At 35.2% G+C, this 23,989-nt stretch overlaps 1 protein-coding gene across 27 annotated transcripts in view; it reads right to left on the minus strand.

Moving 5' to 3' along the window:
• The window catches only part of LOC106064207 (uncharacterized), a 68,686-nt gene that overhangs the window by 11,953 nt on the left and 32,744 nt on the right, over positions 1–23,989 (minus strand). The window contains exons 4-5 of one of the 27 annotated variants that reach the window (XM_056039491.1): positions 17,192–17,454; positions 16,949–17,088 (exon numbers count right to left, since the gene is read on the minus strand). The exons of 4 other annotated variants lie outside the window; for them this stretch is intronic. In XM_056039491.1, coding sequence (XP_055895466.1) covers positions 17,192–17,454 — 263 coding nt within the window. In that variant the 3' untranslated portion in view covers positions 16,949–17,088. 22 more of the 27 variants (XM_056039485.1, XM_056039542.1, XM_056039550.1 and 19 more) reach the window with 22 other exon arrangements.

The raw sequence follows: 23,989 nt of genomic DNA on the forward strand, positions 1-23,989 counted from the left end.
CTGTTACAAAGATTCAATTTGTATTCCTACATATCAATGTAGTTATCTGATCTTACCATTGCATTTAGAATTCTTATTGTAAAAAAAAGAAAAGGATTCCAAGGTTGCCATTACGGTAACGGTTTAATCTGTCAACTATTTTAGCGCTTGGTTCAATGACAATTTCTTCATGGTTAGTCCAGACTTTATTTTACAAGTAGAATCTATTCCTCATTAGTCCAGACTTTATTTTACAAGTAGAATCTATTCCTCATTTGTCCAGACTTTATTTTACAAGTAGAATCTATTCCTCATTTGTCCAGACTTTATTTTACAAGTAGAATCTAGACCTCATTAGTAACTAGTACAGACTTTATTTTACAAGTAGAATCTATTCCTCATTAGTCCAGACTTTATTTTACAAGTAGAATCTATTCCTCATTAGTCCAGACTTTATTTTACAAGTAGAATCTATTCCTCATTTGTCCAGACTTTATTTTACAAGTAGAATCTATTCCTCATTTGTCCAGACTTTATTTTACAAGTAGAATCTAGACCTCATTAGTAACTAGTACAGACTTTATTTTACAAGTAGAATCTATTCCTCATTAGTCCAGACTTTATTTTACAAGTAGAATCTAGACCTCATTAGTAACTAGTACAGACTTTATTTTACAAGTAGAATCTATTCCTCATTAGTAATTAGTACAGACTTTATTTTACAAGTAGAATCTAGACCTCATTAGTAACTAGTACAGACTTTATTTTACAAGTAGAATCTATTCCTCATTAGTCCAGACTTTATTTTACAAGTAGAATCTATTCCTCATTAGTCCAGACTTTATTTTACAAGTAGAATCTATTCCTCATTAGTCCAGACTTTATTTTACAAGTAGAATCTATTCCTCATTAGTAATTAGTACAGACTTTATTTTCCAAGTAGAATCTATTCCTCATTAGTAACTAGTAGAGACTATTTTTTGAATGGTACGTAGCTTCAGTTACCTTCTATCTGTATGTTGAGTCTGACATTTGACCAGTACCGGGCGAGTTTTTTAGTTCCCTTCTAACCGGTGCTTTATAGAATTAAAATAGAGGCACATAGATTGAACTAGACTGGCTCAATAGCTACTATTTTACTTGTCGTTAGTGTTGTACCCAACAAGTTACTTTCGTTCCCCCACCTTTATTTAGCCTACTAGGGTATTGGGGGAAAGGATGTAAGGAAAAGGGGGGGGGGGCATCCACTATAATATTCATGCTCGTGTTCAGGAACAAGTCTTGAAGCTGGCCTGTTGGATTCTGGAAATGGCTTTGAATTGTTGTACTATAAGTCTCGTGAAAATAGTATGAAAGGTGAAAACTTAGATGTACCGGTACCCCCTTTTTTTTCTCCAAACTTTGTCACTTCGTCGCGTTCTACACTATGAGAAACACTGTTGTATATCATTGCTTCACACGTCCAGAGGTGAGCCAACTATTTTAGCTCTTTAAAGCACACCCTCATAGAACATTGACTACATGCATTTCTCAGAACATTATTTTAAAAAAGCAAAGCCGTTAAAATGATAGTTCATGGTAGCTGAGACCTAGGTTGCAGTAGATACGAACTTGAGTAAGCAAAGCATCTTCAGGGCAAGGAGCAATGTACAAGCTACTTCAGGACAAGGAGCAATGTCAAAGCTACTTCAGGGCAAGGAGTAATGTCAAAGCTACTTCAGGGCAAGGAGCAATGTCAAAGCTACTTCAGGGCAAGGAGCAATGTCAAAGCTACTTCAGGGCAAGGAGCAATGTACAAGCTACTTCAGGGCAAGGAGCAATGTACAAGCTACTTCAGGGCAAGGAGCAATGTACAAGCTACTTCAGGGCAAGGAGCAATGTCAAAGCTACTTCAGGGCAAGGAGCAATGTACAAGCTACTTCAGGGCAAGGAGCAATGTCAAAGCTACTTCAGGGCAAGGAGCAATGTACAAGCTACTTCAGGGCAAGAAGCAATGTACAAGGTACTTCAGGGCAAGGAGCAATGTACAAGCTACTTCAGGGCAAGGAGCAATGTACAAGCTACTTCAGGGCAAGGAGCAATGTACAAGCTACTTCAGGGCAAGGAGCAATGTACAAGCTACTTCAGGGCAAGGAGCAATGAACAAGCTATTTCAGGGCAAGGAGCAATGTACAATCTAATTATGTATAAATTCACTACCTAGTATAAGCATTTGTTTCTAACGCTGACAAGGAAATGTTGGAATGTAAACACCACTGGTGTTGTCCAAACTTTAGACCTACAAGTTACACGTGGGTAAAAGTTGTTCTGTGGATCACAATGATAAATGAGCTAGATACAATCCAATAGTAGATTAGTTTAACATAACCTAGTCGCGTTGAGTTTCATAGTGTTACCCACTAATTATTTTAATATCAATGAACCTTTTTAATTAGTTATGCAAACATTTTTCTTAAGTTATTCATCATTAGTAAAGTAACTCGAACCCGATGAGTCATTAACGTGGTGTATAACAGAGCTGTCTTTTCAAAGAAAGTGTCTAGGATAAAAAAGAAAACTTGATGCATTATTCAACAGCCCGGCACCCAGTTTTCAAAGAGCACGTTGAATTATGTCTTATCAATCTTCCTTCCAAGTTTCACACCTCGGCATTACGTTATCTACTAAGTGGTCGTTCGTTCGAACTGTCACTTTCTCTGTATCAACTAAATGACCACCCGTTCGAACTGTCACTTTCTCTGTATCAACTAAATGACCACCCGTTCGAACTGTCACTTTCTCCGTATCAACTAAATGGCCACCCGTTCGAATTGTCACTTTCTCCGTATCAACTAAATGACCACCCGTTCGAATTGTCACTTTCTCCGTATCAACTAAATGACCACCCGTTCGAACTGTCACTTTCTCTGTATCAACTAAATGACCACCCGTTCGAACTGTCACTTTCTCCGTATCAACTAAATGGCCACCCGTTCGAATTGTCACTTTCTCCGTATCAACTAAATGACCACCCGTTCGAATAGTCACTTTCTCCGTATCAACTAAATGACCACCCGTTCGAACTGTCACTTTCTCCATATCAACTAAATGACCACCCGTTCTAACTGTATCTGTGACAATTTAAGTGACCACCTGTTCTGTCTTTCCAGTTGATGCGATTCAACCCAAAAAGCTAACCTGTATATGGTTATTTCTTTTTTTTTTTTTTTACAGTTGCATTTAATAGGCTATTTACCTAGAGTTAACATAGCATTCAAATAACCAAATGACGTTGTAGGTTTGGCTCTGAAGTACACAGTGAAGTGTACCAGTACCATTGCTCTTAGGACAATGTCTATTCAAGGACCTACAGAAGACAACTTTATCTTACCACCTGACCTTGCCTATTGTCTTACTGTCCTTACCTCTGCCAAGCATTTTTCATGATCTCTAGCAAATGCTAAATGTGACGTGTTTATTATTTTAAGGTGTGTTTGTGTGTGTGTGTATTAAAGTTTAGCAGAGTCAGTGAAACAAATACCATTCAATAATCTTTAGCAGCAGTCAGCGAAATAAATACAATTAATAAATTTTAGCACCAGTCAGTGTACAAATATCCTTCACTGATAAAATAACTAAACAACAGGCAAAATCAATTGAAAAGAACATTTTATTGAGTCAAAGTACATAATTTGTCAAGTTTAAACTTCTCATAATAAATATTAATTCTTAAAATACAATTAAAACATATCATGGATGCAATTATCAATAGTTATATGTATGATAATAGTTTAAATACCGGTACCGGTACCAATAATTACAATGATTACTCCCTATTTAACAAAGACAACTTTCAATCACTTTTGACTTCCAATAAAAATACACACACACACAAAAAATATATAAAAAAAAGCAGTGTTCATTTATCTACAAGTTACACAATCATCAGAAGAACAATAAATAAATGAAAAAAAATGACTGTAGACAATGACATGAAAACAAAAGACAAAATAAACATTTGAAAACAATGTGGGCTGCATTGTTTAAAAAACAAACAAGGAAATGGTAACCAATGACATCACATAGTAAATGACCTGTACCCGGTCATCAACTAAATAAAATACGGTCTATGTGTAGTATCATATCTGGTAAGAGAATATTGTATTGATTAGTACCCCAAGTTGCCCTTTTTCCTATTGCTTATATATATTCGAAATAAATGTAGAAACTCCTAAAGCTAACTTCGAGCTACAAGAAAACATGCAATGTAGATGACACTGTGTAGAAACATTTATACCCAACACCTTTTCAAATGGCCTGCATTCAACATGTTGGCGTTTATAACTGCCTTGATATGTTGCTAGTACCGTCTATATAGACCAACATTTTCTGCTAAGCCATTATGTAGGCCACTCAGCGTGAATAGATGTGTGGTGGCTACAGTCGTATTTTAAACGGTAGATAGAACTCAGCATTAAGACTAGGACTTCCTAATAAAAACCTGACTCATGGGGATGACTGCTAAGGAAGAGACTGCGCTATGTGTTACTTGCCATTCCACATTTGGCTAGATGAGTCTTCAGATTATCACGTCTATGGAAAACTCGATGACAGTAAGGACAAGGCTGTTGTCTAAGATCCAGACACTTCCATCTATGTCTATCCAGATTTCCTTTGATGGTAAATATTTTTCCACAGACATTACACTGATTGTTCTGGCTAGTAGACTTTGCTCCTGGGCCACAGAGTTGAGCACTTCTGGGCTGGATGTAGCCAAACATTAGGGATGTCTCTAAGAAATCACCTGCAAATTTAACAAGCTCTAAAAATGTGGGTGCAGTAGTTGTATTCATTACTTTTTATATCAAATTTAATCAGCGTTTATTACACATGTGAAGATGTTCTACCCCTATTGCCGGCTAGTTACACTACAATTTGGGACCCTAGAATTGTTGGGGATGGGAGGCTGGCCATCCTAGAGAGAATGAACAATGATCATGTGCTGCTTCATACTATCTTGAGTGATAAAAGTTTTCCCGCATATCTGACAACTTTGTGGACCACGTGAGCCACATTTCATGTGGTGCCTCTCCATGTTATATTTAGTTGTGTATCTTTTACCACACACGGGACAGCCGTAAATATAGCGTGTCGTGATGCCTGGTCCAGAGACATTGGCTTCTGTGAAGAGTGGAAAGAAAAGACATGAAGGAAACAAACATCTCATTCAACCTGGGCTGGAAGTTCACACGTAGGCATTGCACCAAAACTCAATTTCTAATAGCCACACAAAAGCTAGGGTGTCTCATTGCCATATGACTTTGAAATTTGTCTGTTCTGTATAAAAGCTTGTGACAAATTGGACATTGCAATATTTTGGTGCCTGCACACTTGCCTTTGTGTCTAGTCATGTTAAACTTCTGAGTAAATGTTGCCCCACAAATGTCACAGATAAACGGCCCACCCAAAGTATAGCGACCTCGAGAGCTAGGTCTAGATCTGGACTCTGGTATAATGTGTTTTCTGTCACTTGATAACATAGTGGGATAAGTTGAGGTTGCTTCGACTGGAGAACCGTATTTTACCTTTCCAACTGCAGGCAAATAAAATGAGAATTATTGACTTGGTGAACAGACATAAGTATTGGAGAGAGCCATGGTTACTCTAGTAGTGCTACCGTAAGTTTCAAAGTAGTGACTAAATCATGTCATGTCAGAATAAGAAAGTTTGACTCAGTGACCAAAACAAAAGACACCTCCACTTTTCCAAGTAATAATTGGTCTATGTTGTTAGATAATTGGCAGCAACCAAGCAGCAGCTTCTACAATTTGAAACGTCTCTATTTGCACTTACTCAAGATACTGACTACTCTATCCTAGCGCCACCTACTAAGTCCTCAACAATGTTGTGTCATGAAGAAATACAAGGTACACTAAAAAACAGAGGATTGAATGAAGAGGAACACAGTGTCAGTAGGAGATCGTGCTACTAAGGAGACTGTCACTTAGTTTAGGCAGTGGAACAAATCTAGCCACCTGAGACTGTCACTTAGTCTAGACAGTGGAACAAATCTAGCCACCTGAGACTGTCACTTAGTCTAGGCAGTGGAACAAATCTAGCCACCTGAGACTGTCACTTAGTCTAGACAGTGGAACAAATCTAGCCACCTGAGACTGTCCCTTAGTCTAGACAGTGGAACAAATCTAGCCACCTGAGACTGTCACTTAGTCTAGACAGTGGAACAAATCTAGCCACCTGAGACTGTCCCTTAGTCTAGACAGTGGAACAAATCTAGCCACCTGAGACTGTCCCTTAGTCTAGACAGTGGAACAAATCTAGCCACCTGAGACTGTCACTTAGTCTAGACAGTGGAACAAATCTAGCCACCTGAGACTGTCACTTAGTCTAGACAGTGGAACAAATCTAGCCACCTGAGACTGTCACTTAGTCTAGACAGTGGGACAAATCTAGCCACCTGAGACTGTCTCTTAGTCTAGACAGTGGAACAAATCTAGCCACCTGAGACTGTCCCTTAGTCTAGACAGTGGAACAAATCTAGCCACTTGAGACTGTCACTTAGTCTAGACAGTGGAACAAATCTAGCCACCTGAGACTGTCCCTTAGTCTAGACAGTGGAACAAATCTAGCCACCTGAGACTGTCCCTTAGTCTAGACACTGGAACAAATCTAGCCACTTGAGACTGTCCCTTAGTCTAGACAGTGGAACAAATCTAGCCACCTGAGACTTTTCAAGAGTATATTAGGATAAAGCGTTCCTCCTGCACTCCAGCTTCTATGTGTAGCGCGACACATTTTCTGCACAAAGAGCCAATCTTGTCAGTTTGAATAACGTTAACAAACAAATCTAAACAAAATATTACCATAAAGCATTACTTTTTCTTTCTTTCTTTCTTAGAAACAAAATTCTCATGAACATTACTAAAAAAATATATGTTGTCTCTCGTGAATTTTGAGGTGATCGGAGCGGTAAAAAAATTTATCACAATGTTCACAAGGCCAAATTCTAGAACCTTCGCATTTCCACTTGTGTCTTCGAAGCCCTTGTGAGAAAGAAAACACTTTGTGACAGTGTTCACACTCATAACGAGCTGTGCTGTAGGAGCGCTTCCGGAGTCCTTTAGGGTGCAACACTCCTATGTCTGTAGTGCTACTATTGAACTCACCTAAATGAAGTGTAGAGATACACAACAAATAACATTGACAACAACATGACTTCATAAATCCAGCTGACAGGAGAGGGCCAAAAGCATTTATTTCTTAGTTCTGAGTGGAGACTATCATAGCTGCTAGGTTTAGCTTGATGACAAAACTTCAAACTTTCAACAACAACAAAAATATTTTGCCGGAGCATGACATCATATTTCTATAGAAAAAAAAAACCTCTAGAAATGTTATAATACCAGTACAAAAATAATATCCCTCTAGAATAACTTTTAGCACCTTCTAATCAAATGTTCACTAACTATATTGTCTATTTACCAGGAACGTGGATGTCCTACATATTCATAAATGTATAAATAATCATTTAGAACTCCTACAAGATTACAACTGTTTACTAACTGACCCACTAGACTATATGCTTCAATTCATGTTTCCTAAGATAATCAAGCCTATAAAAAATCTTGCCACAAAAAGAACAGTTCAGGATTCTGCTTTGTTCACACTTCCACTTGTGTCTGGCAAGGCTCTGACTGTAAAGAAATGACTTGTTACAGCGATGACATATGTACACCTGACGAGGAGCGGCAAGTTGGTAGTAGGGAGGGGGGTGTCCACCTAATTAAAAAGGACCAGGACATTATTCGTTGACATAACAGGACAGGAAGAGCTTTGCAGGCAGGTGGTACATCTAAAACATAACTTAGTGAACAGGCACAGTTCAAACAATACAAAGTGAGTGTCAAACATGTCATTCCCTTATTAATGCTTGAACTTGATGTAATTGAAGATGTTCTTTATATTTATCTGTACGAAAAAATTCTTTGTTGCAGTAAGGACATTCTATAACTCGAGATCTTGCACATTTCCATTTATGTCGATTGAGACTTTGACTGTAAAGAAATGTCTTATTGCAGCGATCGCACAAATACACAGGGGGGGCACCAAGATAGGAAGCTCGTAGTACAACTGAAAGTGAAATGATCTTAGCCAATGTTAACTACAAACACACATAATGTGTACATTAAAATATATACATATATTGTTCTAACATATTTAGTAGTGAACTATTTGATACCTAACTTTGACCAATGAAATTCAACAAGTTGTAGAAAGTAGGAGACTGGCAGGTAGTAACTAAGTTCTAACAGATATATGTATTTAGTCATCTTCAGGGGAAACTTTATGAATAGAAAACATGTGTTCCTTTAACATATCAACACGGAAATACTCTTTGTTACATAGAGAACAGTTCAAGACGCGGAGTCTTTCACATCTCCATTTGTGGCGATTTAAACTCCCTTTGTATGCAAACATCTTTTGGCAGCGATCACAAGTGAATCTACGAAAACGTGCACTAGAGATGAAACCTAGTTGAAACAGATAACAAGAAGAAAAAAAAATACCAACTTTAAGTACCGGTACAAATAAGTTTTAGGCGCAAAGGGGAGGCAGGTGGTATATTAACTATACAAGCACAAGGAAGAACCTAATGGTACCTTAGCAACAGAGATAAGAAACAAAACAGCATAAAGCTCTATCTATACTATTCATTCTAGTTCCAACTATAATAATAATGAATGCTGAGATTTATAATGTTTTTTGAATCTGTCAGCGCGATGAAAGATTTTCGCACAGAAATTACACTGTAAAATACGTGTTCCTTCACATTTCCATTTATGCCGCGTTAAACTTTGTTGCATATTAAACACTTTGGAGCAGTGCTCACACTGATACAAGCCTTTTTTCCTGGGTCTTGAGCGTCTCTCTACAAAGGACTGAATACAATCACTCCAGTGGAAACCTAAGGGGGGAAAGAAAAGGAATCTTCTGCTAACAACTGTTGACAACAAATGCTGGTCAGGCAGTAAACAAACGATACTTCTTAACACCCAGTTGAACAATCTACTAGCTCATCACATTTGTACAGTTTTGTAGCAAGCAGTTCAAACAAGCAACGTCTATTTATTTTTTTCTTGTAAACTAAAGCTCATAAACAAAATAGTGTTGTTTTAATTAATCAACTGTTAACTTGAAGGACAATGCCATTTAAAATGCAGCTTTCAAGGATTTTTGTTCATCAGAATATTTAAAACAATTGGTCTGTTTCATAAGTTAAACTACCGGTAACTCGAACCTTCAGTCTGCTCAAGAGAGAGCCCTTGCTTCAATGTAGTGCCGTAATCAAGAAAATCCAAATGTTCACAAAGCATACATAGCAATACACACACACAAATACTTTCATCATGACTACAAAACTAGGGAGCCCAAAAGACGGAGATATCGGAACAATTAGAACTCAATGAAATAACAACGCAATAAGGCAGCAACAGGAGAGAAACATGGTATTGCTAGTTGATGTGATTTATAGCTTATGAGGTGATTTGAATGAGTGTGCTGTTATCATATGTCTTTTAAAGTGATCACTGCGATAAAAGACACTATCACACATGCTACATACTATGGACCTGGTGCCTTCACATTTCCACCTATGTCTAAAGAGAGAGCAGGATTGTCTGAAGTGTTTCTTGCACTTCCTACATTCAAAAGGAATGCCTACTGGTGCACTCTTAGACTTCTTAGCAGTTTTTCTGGTTTTCTCCTTCTGTTTGGAGTTTTTCCCTTTGCTCTCCTTGTGGCTACAATGTGTTACAAATGAATCATAATCTGCACAGACGTGCCAACAGTTGGTGCAGATAATAGGTTGCACTCCTTCGTGATGAATGCGTACATGTTTCCGAAATAGTTCTTGATGGTTACACTTGTGTGAACACCAAAGACATGTAGCCTGACCATAATGACCTAAAAGATCATACACTTCATCCACTGATACATTGGCAGCGCTTGACACGTGGCACTGCAATTTGAAGGCTGGAGAGAAACAAGATTGGTTCACTGAGTTACACATTATCTCAGACAACTTGGAGGACTCTGGGCTCGCTTATAGTACCACCCTAAATACTCCCAGATACCCCTGCACTCTAGCGCCGTTCAGTCGACTTATAATAAGTTAATCAAACTGAAAAGCTATAAAAGAATTTCAAACAAATGTATCCATAGCATTGCACTTGCTCTGTTCTATTTGGTCATCTAGACACATTCTATTTGGACTTACTTAAACAAGTCTACTTAATTATTACCTTTTCAAAACAAAAACAAAAACAAAAAAAAAAAAAAAAAACTGTAATCATACAAGAACAAGAATCGTAAAAAAAAAAAAAAAAAAAAATGTGATATACATGTCATGGTATGAGTAGACTCTAATCGCCATCTTGGTTCAACTGTCCAGGCAGTAAATTAGAGGAGCTAGACAAACTGCTTTGACTTTGTTGATCTTCCTGAGTCTGCACATTGCAAGGATCTAAAGATGAAACATCTTGAAAAGATCTGCCTGCGCGTAATGCCTGCTGATTGATTCCCGAGCAGCTATGATCATATAACTGAGGTTTATACTTAAAGGATCTACCACAATGTTTACAAGAGAGCAGTTCACCTAAACCATGCTTGCCTCGGAGATGCTCTTTTAGCGCACACATTTGACTGTAAACCCGCTTACAAATGTGACACATTAATCGATTGCTTCCATTACAGCTAGCTTCATGCGATGCACACATTCCTGGGTTAGTGTATTTGCCACCACATTTAGAACAAGTAGAAAACAAAGGATTGCCATGAACATCTCGGGACTGGCGTCTGTAACAAGGAGAACTAACTGAATTGGCAGAAGACCGAATGTTGTCTGGATCGGAATAAACGACAGAATGTCTCGGATTAACAAGGGAGGTGTTAGATGGATAAGACAATCTACGATGACTCCATAAATTGCTGCCCCCTGAATTAACACTGACCATTTCTGAAGGCCGTGTATATCTTGGGGCCTCATATGTGTTTCTGTCAAAGTCTAGGCTCAGAGGCCCTGAGGAAGCAGAGAAGATGTAGATTACGTACAACATACAGCATGCAAAAGAAACGAAGAGAAGGACTGGGCCGAGTCTAGCAGATGACAAATCAGATCAACCCATACAAAGCAATATTTAGTATCAGGCATGGCTACATCCTAAGCAAAATGCATTTGAAACTTTAAAATGTGACAGATTCTATAAATGTAGATTAAAAGTGCTACATCAACCTAGTCTTGCTTACTGGAACACGAAGGACATGCAAAGAGTAATGTAAATAACGTAGAGATCTTTCTGGCAACACAAACTAGCGGTGCCGGTATTTCATTGGATTTTAGGTTCAAGCATTTCTCATTTGAAAACCCCTTCTGATCAGTACTACTATTGTTTGTTGACTCAAAGGGAGCATCAGGGAGTTTATCATCCAAGTGATTGGTCTGGGTAGTTATCCTTCTGACCCACGTTGGACCATTCCCTTTAGATGAAGCACAGAGCTTTCTGTTCATAACTTCAAGAGTTTGGATTGCCTTAAATCAACTTTTTTTTAAAGCATAGAAATAGATATTTGTTTTAAAAAATCTACAGTATAAACTTTAAATGTATTCTGATGGTCAATGATACAACATAATAAATACACTGACGTTACTAACAGATTTCAAAGATTTGAAACACATAAAAGTTGAATGATTTAATCATACAGATCAAACAATACATTGAACACTTTTGTTTGACTTACATTCACAAGATAGGAGAACCAATGTTCAACAGTTTTTTAAAAAAGGACACTACATTTGAACAGTTTCAACTTGTCTGCAGCACAGAAGAATTGATGGACATCACAAAAGTAAATGCCAGCTTTCAGTGCTGACCAAACTAATATTAAGCCGATATTTCAAAACAGATGTGTACAAACGTATTCTTCGATTTAACAAATTACTTCGTTTACAATGAATACGAATAGCATGACTAAACTAAGGACAAAAATACAAAGTTTATACAGGAAGTCCAAGATAGAATTAGATGATGATTATAAACATTAGGCTTTAAACAAATATTTTTTCGGTCAAGTTAATTAAACAAAAACACATTTTTATTTTGTCAGATCTGCTTTGAATCTAAATCTTCGACAGTTTCAACATGTAATCAAAGGAATGGGTTTGAATTTGCAGTGGCTTTGTCAATACTAAACCATGAAACAAAATGCAATGCAAAGCATAAGAACATAAACAAGCTGACAACTAGAAAAGTCTTTGGGCAGGATTGTTTATAATCTTCTAGCTCTAACCAGGCACATCGTACACACAATCTGTGGCAAGAATGGTTTGAAATGAAATGAAACTCTTATGTATCTGAGCTAACTTTCTGAACGGATTTTGAAAAATTCAAAAAAAAAAAAAACAACTAAATATTAAATTTCAATGTGAAATAAACTTTTATTGTAACATGAAAATAATGAAGCTTTATAAATAAATATTTAAAAAAAAAGAGTCCATGATGTGAACAACTTCAAACTATCTCACTGGGTTAGCAAATGATTTAAGCGGCATTTCTATTGGGTGGGAATCATCTAAAACGTCCAGGTAAATGGCTTACAACAAAATTGTAGCACGTGGCTGTAAGAACAATGAAGAAGTCAAGCGACCGACATTCCTGGTGCCAGTATTTTATCATTTCTTGATCTTAACATTATTGAGATGTAAATGGCTAGTCCATATTGACCAATATTGATTTTATGTTCACAAAAGTAGTATGGAAAATAGACACTTTCTAACTCCCTGATTTTTTTTTTTGGGGGGGGGGGGAGAGAGAGAGAGAGAGAGAGAGAGAGAGAGGTTCACACCCAACTAGCAAATATTTAACCATTCTATTTACTCAATAAAAAGGTTCTTCTATAGAGACAACCAATGAAATGCATTGGTGCATCAAAAACATTCTTATAATTTACAAAAATGTCATTTTCTGTTTCTTTGGCGTGGTCTCCTTCAATTTCCCTTGAAACATTGGACAAACGCGGGTATGATTATTAAGCTTGAGATAAGAGCGGAAATACATGTCACATCCCGGACATACAGTGGGATTGCCAACATTATGTTTATTACGTAAATGCACTCGAAGATTATCTTTTCTTCGAAAAAATGTACCACATTCTGGACAAGCCAGCTTTCCAGAGCTACTCTTTGACAAGACACGTCCAGGAAAAGACCGGTAACAGCTAGGTCTGTTGGCTGAGTCATGACCTAATAGAGGAAAGATACACCCTCAACTGTTTAAAATATCCTAGATGTCTCCCTGGGGCTAGCAGGTAGTAAGACCAGTATTCTACCTAATGCTTCACACACACACAAATGCTTCAAATGGAAGCTACAAAAAAAAAAAGTTTATTTAAGCCTACAGGTAGAACAAGGACAGAGTTCTATGTAAGACTATGTATAAGCTTGTAATGTCTTTTTAAAGAATCACTACGATTAAACGTTCTTCCACACAAGTTACAAGAAAATCGACAAGTTGCTGTAGCTTCGTGAGTGTTCAAATGACGAAGTAAAACATGTCTTGAGGCAAACAATTTCCCACACACTGAACAAAAACTTGGACTGAAAAATATTTCCGAAACTGGAACCACTGTTTGCTTCACATTGTCTAAGAGGTGGGAAACGCAATTTATTAATAGCAATACTAGATGCGTGAGTTTGTTGGAAAGGGGCTGGACTTAATTACCCTGGATATACCTAACGAAAAAAAAAAAAAGTTTAAATATCAGAAAATAGCTTTGAATCAAAGATTTGCCTATTAATGCTATCTGCATCTACAGACATTGTCACGTCATAAGGAAAAGTAATTTTAGATTCTATTCTTTCTAGGCTGGATTCCATTGTATTATGTGCTACATCCATTTCTATCTTGAAAGGTCTGTGTAAACAAATTGTTTGATGCTGATACATTTGTGGTCTGTACTTGAAATGTTTCCCACAGAACCTACATTCGACTTTATTCCCTATCCCATGAATTCCTCGCAGATGTTCAGCTAGAGAGTCATAGCGACTAAGAACTTTAGAGCAAAAACTACAAGTAAGGTGTCTCTTGCCAGTACAGCTTTTTTTATGCAAAGACATAGCTAGAGCATCATTTGATACATAGGAACATTTTTTACACTCCAAATCAGAAGCAACCAACAACGGTGGACAAGAGAGTGCATCATTCACAGCTAAAAAAGAGGATCTGTAAGCATGAACGTGGCCCTTTGATGGTCTCTTCCTATTCCAGAACGCATCACCTTCAACTGGAAAGAAGAAAAGTTGTTAGACACTAAGTGTCAAACATGCTGGACGAGGGGGGACAGGTGGAGACCTTCAGAACCAATGGCCGAACGTTTGATTTGTTTAAATTGTATTTGTAAAGAAATACTACCCCCATAGAGAGATTAGTTGAATCGTTTGGAAAAAAAATTGAAATTACATCACAGAAGTAGTAATGCTTACAAATGTCTTAGTTTTATACACACACTATGCCATGTTTACTCCTCATATGCATTTTGAGAACATCTTGCCGATAAAAGACTTGTTCACAATACAAGCATTTAATATCAAACTTTCCCTCACAGGCTTTTCTATGACGAGACAGATTGCCTGGATAACTAAATGACTGGCTGCATTTCAAACAAGTGTAGCGTTTAAACTGTAAAGGTTTACACAAAAAAGATGACACACCATACTGACGAAGGTTTCTATCTAAAGACGACTTTTCTCCAAGCTGATCAAAAGTTACTGCATCTTGTTTTAATAGAGATTCAATAATGTCTGGAAAAATAAAAATTGACATCTATATACTTAGGGACAAAAAAATGGAAAGGGAACCTGGTTAAAGAGCAAAGTCAGAAGTTCGAAGACACACTACAAAACAAGCTGCACCCCTGGCTGAATGACATGTATAGACAAGTTTTGTGTTTTAATCAAATCAAGTAACTTTTAAGGTAAACATTTCTTTTCAACAGAAAAATTAGTTCCCAAATTGTCCAGAACAGAAAACTGAAAGGCACACTTTTTAAAATGCTTCTGAAGTTCTCCTCTATGAGAGGAGCTCCAAGAACAAGCATCACAGCGAAATGGTTTAGCTTTAAGATGGATGGAATTGATATGCCCTTCCCAATCTCGCTTGACTACAAAGGCCTTCTGACAAAATTCACAGGTGTACTTGCGTGTGCGTTCTGACCATTTGATTGGAGGTCTCTTTAGTTCCACATGCTGACTCAATGGCTTCACACAACGGCTAACAAGAAAATGTGTACTAAGGGCACAATCCTCCTTCAGTTCAACTGGAAGTGACACAAGCAATATAAGTTCTTAAAATGTCTTTCCACTATTTTACATGGGCCAAGGCTGACAAGGGTAAAAATGGCAACAATGGAAAGCTTCTAATGTCTTTTTTTTTTTGGGTATTTATGTGGTTGTTCCAGAAGTGTATTAAATGTATTAAGGTTTCTAGATTTTATAACAAACAACAGATTTGTGGACATATAAAAGCAGAAAATAAAACATTTGTATTTAAATATCATGTGATTTATTGTGTGTCCATTAAAAACAAAACAATGTCATCATACAAGATAAATCAATTCAAAACCGGGACCATTATTTACTGGTGTGTAAACTCAATCCATTTGTTTGAAATAGAAATAACAATGATCCTGGGATTAGAATGAGAACATAACAGTTGAATAACATTAAGCCTTATCAAGACAATAGTCTAGTATCAATGGTTTCTTGAGTGATTTCATTTTTTTTTCTTTTGTTTACATTGGCAATAAACAGTAGCTAATGACAAATTTAAATTGAAAAGACAACCAAAAAAAAAAAAAAATCAAAAATATTCAACTTTAACCATAGCTGGACACTTTCCATTCTTTTGATGAAAATCTACACTTCTTTTATAAGCAAAGCCATTGCCGCAGAAATGACAAAGATATGGCTTGACATTTAAATGCCTGGCATTTTTATGGCCAATGTAATCTCTAGTAGTTATGAAAGTTTTATGACAAATCTCACAAGACAACCTGTGCTGGTTGGAGGAAAACCAAGCTCTTTTCACAGGTGAATATTTCCTCCATGGTGACTTCATTAAAGTAAGTGCTGAGGAATACAGCAAGGAGACATGTTTACTATTTTTTTATCAGGCTTGGGTTTAATCTAGTAGACTAATTCATTTGTTCCAACAGAAAAAAAAGGGCATGAAGTATGCCTTAACAAAACTTGCAAAAAGTACAGGTTCAAAGAAAAACACATTTAACTGTTGAATTCTTTAATGCATTTTCTTAGCACCAATTGAAACTTAACTTCACAATAGCAAGGTCATAGTGCTGACAAAGTTGAGACATAATGTTTATTACTTTGGTTATATAGCTAGTCCTATCAAATGTAATGTTAGCACAGGTCTAATGGGGAGTAAAAAGGGCTGGACAAACCTTCTTATGAACATGCAAATTTCTGTTGTAAGAAAACCCTCTCCCACACAACTGACAAATGAAAGGTTTAATTTTTAAATGAACAGCATTTGTATGACCATAAAGATCTCTTCGAGAAATACACAACTTTCCACAGTGTTGACAAGAGAATCCTGAGCGCAGCGTTTTTAAAGAGTTTGCAGTCCACAATGTACTTGTGTTGAAATCCTGATTGAGGTCAACTGAAATAAGTTAGATATTTTGACTAACAGTTAAAACAATATATTAATATAAAGAGAATTGCCAAACTACTGTCAAGATAGAAATACTTCCAAGAATAAAGAAAGAAATGTCACAAATTAGTCAAATATGGCCCAAAACTATGAGCACAAATTTTGCTATGTGCATGTAAATGCTGATTGTAAGAGAATGCTTTTCCACAATGACAACAAACAAAAGGTTTAAGCTTCAAATGAACAACATTCAGATGACCTTGTAAATCACGTCTAGAAGTGTATTTTTTCCCACAATAGTGACACATAATCTTTGATCGAAAAGCTCGAAATCTGAATGGATTCCTAAACTTTAGGTCATCAGTAATTCCTTGGAACACAAGGGTTGCTGTAAATGAAAAAAAAGAAAAAGAAAAACTTTGTGTCATGGCTCAACCACATTGGGCATGGCAGGAAAACCCAATACATTTGCTGGTAAATTTAACACTTACTTAGGAAGTATTTTTCAACTTTGGCTGGCACAATCTCTTGTGAAAATGAAGGCTGGTTTGATGTGCAAAAGACTTGTCACACCATTCGCACTGATAAGGCTTTTGATGCAAATGAGAAGAATTCATATGACCATTGAGAGATCTACGCGAAGGAAACCTTTTTTCACAAAGCCCACATACAATATTTCCTATCATTTGCTTTCCTCCTCGTATACTTGAGCTTTTGAATCCACTAATTCCAAACCAATGTTGCTGAGACATTTCTATTGTTTTTAAGAAAAAATGTTGATAAAAAATAATTAAAAATTAGCTGTTACTGCTGAAGCTCTGGGCTGACATATTACGATATTGAAAACTGGGTGTTGCACATTTTAGAATGAACATCAAGACTATTCTTGTAAGAAAATGCTTTTGCGCAGTATATACATTTATATGGTTTTATATTCAAGTGAACACAATTAATGTGGCCTGCTAAAATTCTAGAGTTGACAAATGCTTTTGAACAAATATGACACACATAGTTCTTCTTTTTCCTAAGACTATCAGTCACAGGCAACTTAGTACCATTTCTGTACCAATCAAGACAGTCTGAAGTGATAAAGAAACACAAAAAATTAACAGAAAAGATTGGCTGATTTGCACCTATTTGGATTGTTTAAGCATACAATGATACAAATACTGGCTGACAAGTTTTTAAGTGATAATCAAGACTAGTTTTGTAAGAAAATCCTTTAGAGCAATGTGGACAGACATAGGGCTTGGCTTTAAGGTGTTTTGAGTTCATATGACCAGATAACAGTCGACGACTGGCAAATGTTTTTTGACACAGCTCACAAACGATGCTAGTTTTCTTATATCCTTGAATTTTTGTACTCATGTAAATCTCTTTAGAGTTAGATGAAAGATGCTGCCATTCTTCATGAAGATATTCTGAATAAAAAAAGTTAAAAAGATCTACAATATATCCAGAAGAACTTGGCATTTGTATTAAGCTAATCCTATCCTATGGTAGAAAAATATTCAAACATGTTTACTCAACAAGTTACTATATTTTCAAATTTAAAATAAAAAAATGTTTGTCAGAAAAATTCAAATGAAGTTAAAATTTTTGTATTCCAAAAAAAAAAATACAAAGAAAATGTACTGCTAAAAATTTTCAAGTAAAAAAATGAGAATATTACAAAAAAAAAAAAAAACATTTTTATTGATATGACTAAATGAAAATGTCTGAAAAGTAAATTTTAAGTTTGTTTATGACTTGAAAAATGATAAGTTTTTTGATGAAATGTTAACCCCTTTTTATAAACAAATGATTTAGAGCACAAGTGACAAGGAAATGGTTTTCTATTCAAATGATGATTATTCATATGCCCTTCATATTCTCGTTTAGCTGGAAATGATCTGCAACAAATTTTACATATGTAGCTTCCAGCCACACTTCTCACACTTGTCTTAGAAGTCTTGATCTTGTTCATTGAAGACAAAGTGCCTCCTGTACACAATAAAACAACAGCTAAAAACATTTTATACAGCACAAAGTTTCTATCAAGTATCTATCCATAAAAATACACAAAAGCAGCATATTCTAGCAACTTAAAGTATGCTTCAGATGATTTTCAAGCTATTTTTACACAGCTAAAGATCTCTTTGAATTTTGTTTTTACAGATTATGACTTATGCGTCGATGATGCTGTAGACTTCGCTTATAAGCAAAACTTTTATCACACTCAGAACACTGATATGGTTTACTATTTAAATGTCTTGCATTTTTATGTCCTTCATAGTCTTTTCTTGCCATAAATGATTTGTCACAGAATTCACACACGTAAATGCCAATCCTACCGAGTTCAGAAATTCCATGGCTGAGAAAAGCTGAGTGAGAGTGTAAAATCCTAAAAGGATGGTTACCTGGAAACAAAGAAAAGGGATTCTCCTATGAAGCTCATACATAGTGTCAAAATAAGCACAAAGAAATTCCACAGCTTAATAGACATGTCGTGAAGAAAATAATATCCTTTTCTAAACATGCTGATATAAACTTCCTTTTACAGCTTAACTATATTTCACATCTTTATACTTATATACATGGCCATACAATCAAATAAGTTTGATGAAGAAAACTTATGTTGAAGATGTTGAAAAGAAGGAAAATGCTGAAACATGAGCCCTTCGCATATGACAGTTTAAAGTTTTTTCATAAGCAAAACTTTTAAGACAAATAGAGCATATAAAAGGTTTACAATTCAAATGTTGTACATTGACATGTCCTTCCATATCCTGCTTAGCGGAATAAGATTTACTACAATATTGGCATTTAAAACCCTTTGAAGTGTTCAATTTATGATGACTGCTGCTGGTGGGATGCAAAGAGGCTGATCCAAATGTTCTTTTACTGATATCTGTAACAGAACAGAATCTAATATTATAACAGCAAGATATTTTTATATTCTTGCTGTTAAGACAATAAAAATGTATTAACATTTTCCTAAGCTATAGAAAATTTTCAAAAGGCTACAATATAAAAGTTAACAGACATCAACATTTTGTTAAAATGGTAAACATATTCTCTTGTGTGAATTAAAACTGGTTCTATGCGAAAACTTTTTTTTACATTTCTCGCATACAAAAGGTTTTTTGTTAAGATGCCTCGAATTCATGTGCCCTTCAAGGTCCCTCTGCGTTGAAAAACATTTTTGACAAAATGAACAAGCAAAGTTTTTATAAGATTGGTATTTTCGTTTTGCTTGTGGCAGGTTTTTGGACCAAGACTTGTACAAGGACTGTATTTCAGGTGATACTTCATGACTGGATAATATACTACCTGCAGAGGTTAAAAAGAACAAATAAGCTAAGCACACTAAAAAAATGTTAATGATCCTGACAGAAATACTGAATTGTCAGCCTTGCATTTGATTCTGAAATACTTCTCAACAGTTTAAATTTTTTTAAAAAATATAAACCTTACATGATTTTTAAAAGTTTGACATAACCATTCAAAATGTGCCAGTTAATTATCACAATAAGTGCAAATGTCTAACAGAACATGAGCTCTGATGTCTCCTTTGAGTTCTTTTATAAGGAAATTCTTTTCCACAAAAGTTACATGGGTAAGAAACTTGAAGAAGATGAACAGCATTCCTGTGGTCTCTGCAACTCATTCTTGTAGTGAATACTTTTCCACAAAACTCACAAGTGTTACTTGTTGTCAAACTTGATGACTGAACACTTCTTTCCATTTCTGAAGAGTTGATTAAACTGACACTCCAATCAACTGAAATCAATAATTTACACGAAGTTGATGGAAAGTTTACACATCCTTCATGGTGATGCTACTAAGTTATATTGTACTAAATTAAAAGTGTACTATAAGAAGCACATTCCATTCACAAAAAAAACATCCTTGCTAACAACCACAAATCCGCACTTCACTTTGCAAGGCTGGATGAAGAAAGTATTTTTCAGATCAACACTAATGTTCACACTTTCTCTGGTGTCTTTTTAAATTTTGTAAATAAGAAAAACATTTATAACAATGTGAACACGAAAAGGCTTTGACTCCTAGGTGTAGACTATTAACGTGGCCATACAGATCTGATTTGTTGGCAAAACACTTATAACAATAAGTGCATCGATATTTCTTGTAAAACTCTGATACACCCAAGTTCACTTTGCAACTTTTCCACCAACCTAGGAGAAAATAAAATTGCATACTTTTCATACTTTTACTTTTCATAAGCTAAGCTAATATTTAGTACATTTTTGCAAAAACAGCAAATGTCTATAGCATTAGCTTGAATCCAAATGATGTTTTTTGCAACTAAGAAGATGTCGATTTAAGCTCTGTTTATAAGAATAACTCATTGTGCAATACTTGCAAATAAAAGGTTTTGTATTTAAATGAACACTGTTGACATGTCCCACACAATCAGATCTATTGTTGAACTTTTTGCCACAAAAAGAACATGAGTGTTTGTAGTTTAGATTACTGGCTGGAAATGAAACACCTTGTCCAGTTTGCAGCACACGTTGAGACGTTTCTGGAAAATGATGAAAATGTGTTTTTTTTTAATTATTTGAATGGTTTGGGCTGGCAGACAATCTAAAGGTATCTAATTTATTACAAATCCTTGATCACTGGCTTTCAGCATCTGGAAAATGTACAGCTATTCGAGCTGATGAAAGCAGGATGGAATTATGAGGATTATTTTCACAAGTTCTTCTATGCCTGCTTAAATTTGTGGCGTATGCAAAAGCTTTATCACAGAATTCACAGTTAAATGGTTTTCTGTTCATGTGTGTGTTTAAATGACCAATATATTGGTGTTTGACACGAAAATGTTTTCCACATAAGTGACATGAAAACGTTTTATTGCCAATAGAATCAGATTGACTTGAAACCATCAGATTAGAGACTTCTGTTGTAAATGCTAAAATTTGTTCCAAATTGTGTTCATCAAGAATGGCTGTAAAGTAAAAAATAATGAGCAAGAATTACAGATAAATATACAGCGCAGCAACAGATCATCCGCCAGGTATGGTGATGGTAAATTCAGGCTAACACATGCACGATGTTTACACACACGCACACACAAACTTAAGAAGTGAAACAATTGTTTGAGACATTGTCATGCTTTTCAGACAATTCTGCTTAAAATAATATTAAAATGCTTTCAAATTGTGAAACAAAAAAGGAACCTATTAAGATAATTCATTTAATGCAGATAGAAACCATGTTTTAATTGTTTTTATATATAACAATAAGACGGCGGTGGCCTGGACTTTCATAACCAGGGCTTGTATATTCACAATAAAGCACTCTGAAAGAAGCAGCACATTTTCCTTGTTTTATTTATTTAGGTAATCCAGATTTGTCTCTAACAATCAATGTACAACAGTCAAAACATAACTTTCTGTTTAAAACATTATTCTTTTTTCATAATTCATTTGAGTTTTAATCACTTTAACAAATATGAAGACAACTCTGAAAAGTCACTAGTGTCTGCAAGCTGCCAACTGAAGATTAAGAGTGTGTTGAAAAGGAAGACGTGTCAACGAAAAAATACATATGCCTGCTATAATTTGACTTTAAAATTAAACAAATGCCTTTGTCACTAAGTTTTACTAATTAACAATTTGTAAGCTTGACAAGAGTCTGTGATATAATTAGAAGCCTTTTCCCCTTGTGCTTTCAGCCAACAGTTTAAAAAAAAAAAACAGGAGGGTCCTTAAAAGTTCTCATGGTTACATTTGAAAATTCCAGAAAACAAAATCTCCTCCTTAATAAGTTCAGTATCTCTTGTCAACTTCAAATTGTTAAAGGCCAAAAAGAAAATTATTGGGAACCATGTGAACTTCTGAGTTTACCACCTGCCAGCCCAGGCCCTCTCCAACAACAAATGAATAAGAACATCATGTCTACTACAAAGGTAAATTATGATCTCAAAAGATTTGAGTCTTGTATCAATGGTGTTAAATTATGAAATTCATGAGAAGAGATTTACCTTTGTATTAGAAGTTATAGAAATATAATTATATACATATATATTTAATTTACAAGAATCTATTGTAAATATGTTTAACGTAATGATCACAAAAGTAATTCATCAAAGAGAAAAGGCTTAAGAGGTGAAAGCTTACTATATTTTGTAATTGTATTTTGGTCACATCTATAAATAAAAAAGAAAATTAAACAAAGATCAGCTTTCTCCTCTTCAAAAATTTCTTGAACGGGAAGGGGTTTTGTTTTTCTTTACAATAGTTAGCTTAGTAAATATATGTGTGCTTTACTAACTTTAAATAAAAATGGTTTGTATGCCCTTCCTCTTCAGAAAATAAACTCAGACCAAAGAACTTACCTGTTTAAATACATGTTTGGACTGAGTTAATAAGAAATAGATCTAGAAGTTGTATAAATATCTTAGATTCAGTTTTTGACAAAATTAATATTGACAACTATCCACATAAAAAGGATCTGCTTAATAATTTTGTCAAGCCCTGTAACCTGTTTCTAAACTTAAATCTTCAAGCTGCCCATACAAAAAAAAGGTGTAAAATAGCTATAATTTTTATTTCTTGGATTTCAAAAAAAAAAGTTTACTGTAACCAAGATATTTGAAATGTGTGGAACTAAAAGGAATTGAAATGACAAGGGAAACAAAATTAAATTATTAATAATCACTTGTGCATGTTAAAAACATCTAAATTATCAGGGGTGTCTTTTGCTATTCCTACTATTAATTCACACTTTCATCATAGTATAATTTATTTTGACTTTTTTTTATTTAATCAAGATGATATTTTGCACATAAACTTGGGCTGCATGACTACACATTTTATTAAAATTTTATTAATTATTGAATTAACTATTAAAAAATTAAAGCCCAGAGTTCCATCAAAAGGATTCAAAGGAATTAATTATATATATATATATATATATATATATATATATATAATTTTCTATTTTACACATCCGAAGATAAAGAGACAATCTTTCTTTACTATATTAAGTTAAAGTAAAGCAGGAAAAGTTTTTTTTTTCACTTTAAATATTTATTAGAATGTATATATGCTGTAACAAGTGTATGTTGGTATACAAAAAATAACCATCAGCATTAGACTTAGATCTAGTCCTTTCTGGAAAACTAAGTTTGTTTTTTCAACATCTGTACTTCTAAATCTAGATCTATATAGTTCTACTAGATTTTAGTAGATGTAATACCATCTTGTCTACTTGAATTTGTCTAGATATCTAGTCCAGATAAGTACTGGCAATCTAAAGTAAATAGAATAATCTATATC

Source organism: Biomphalaria glabrata, chromosome 1 (assembly GCF_947242115.1).
Source record: "Biomphalaria glabrata chromosome 1, xgBioGlab47.1, whole genome shotgun sequence".
In the NCBI taxonomy this organism is placed as follows: Eukaryota; Metazoa; Mollusca; class Gastropoda; family Planorbidae; genus Biomphalaria; species Biomphalaria glabrata.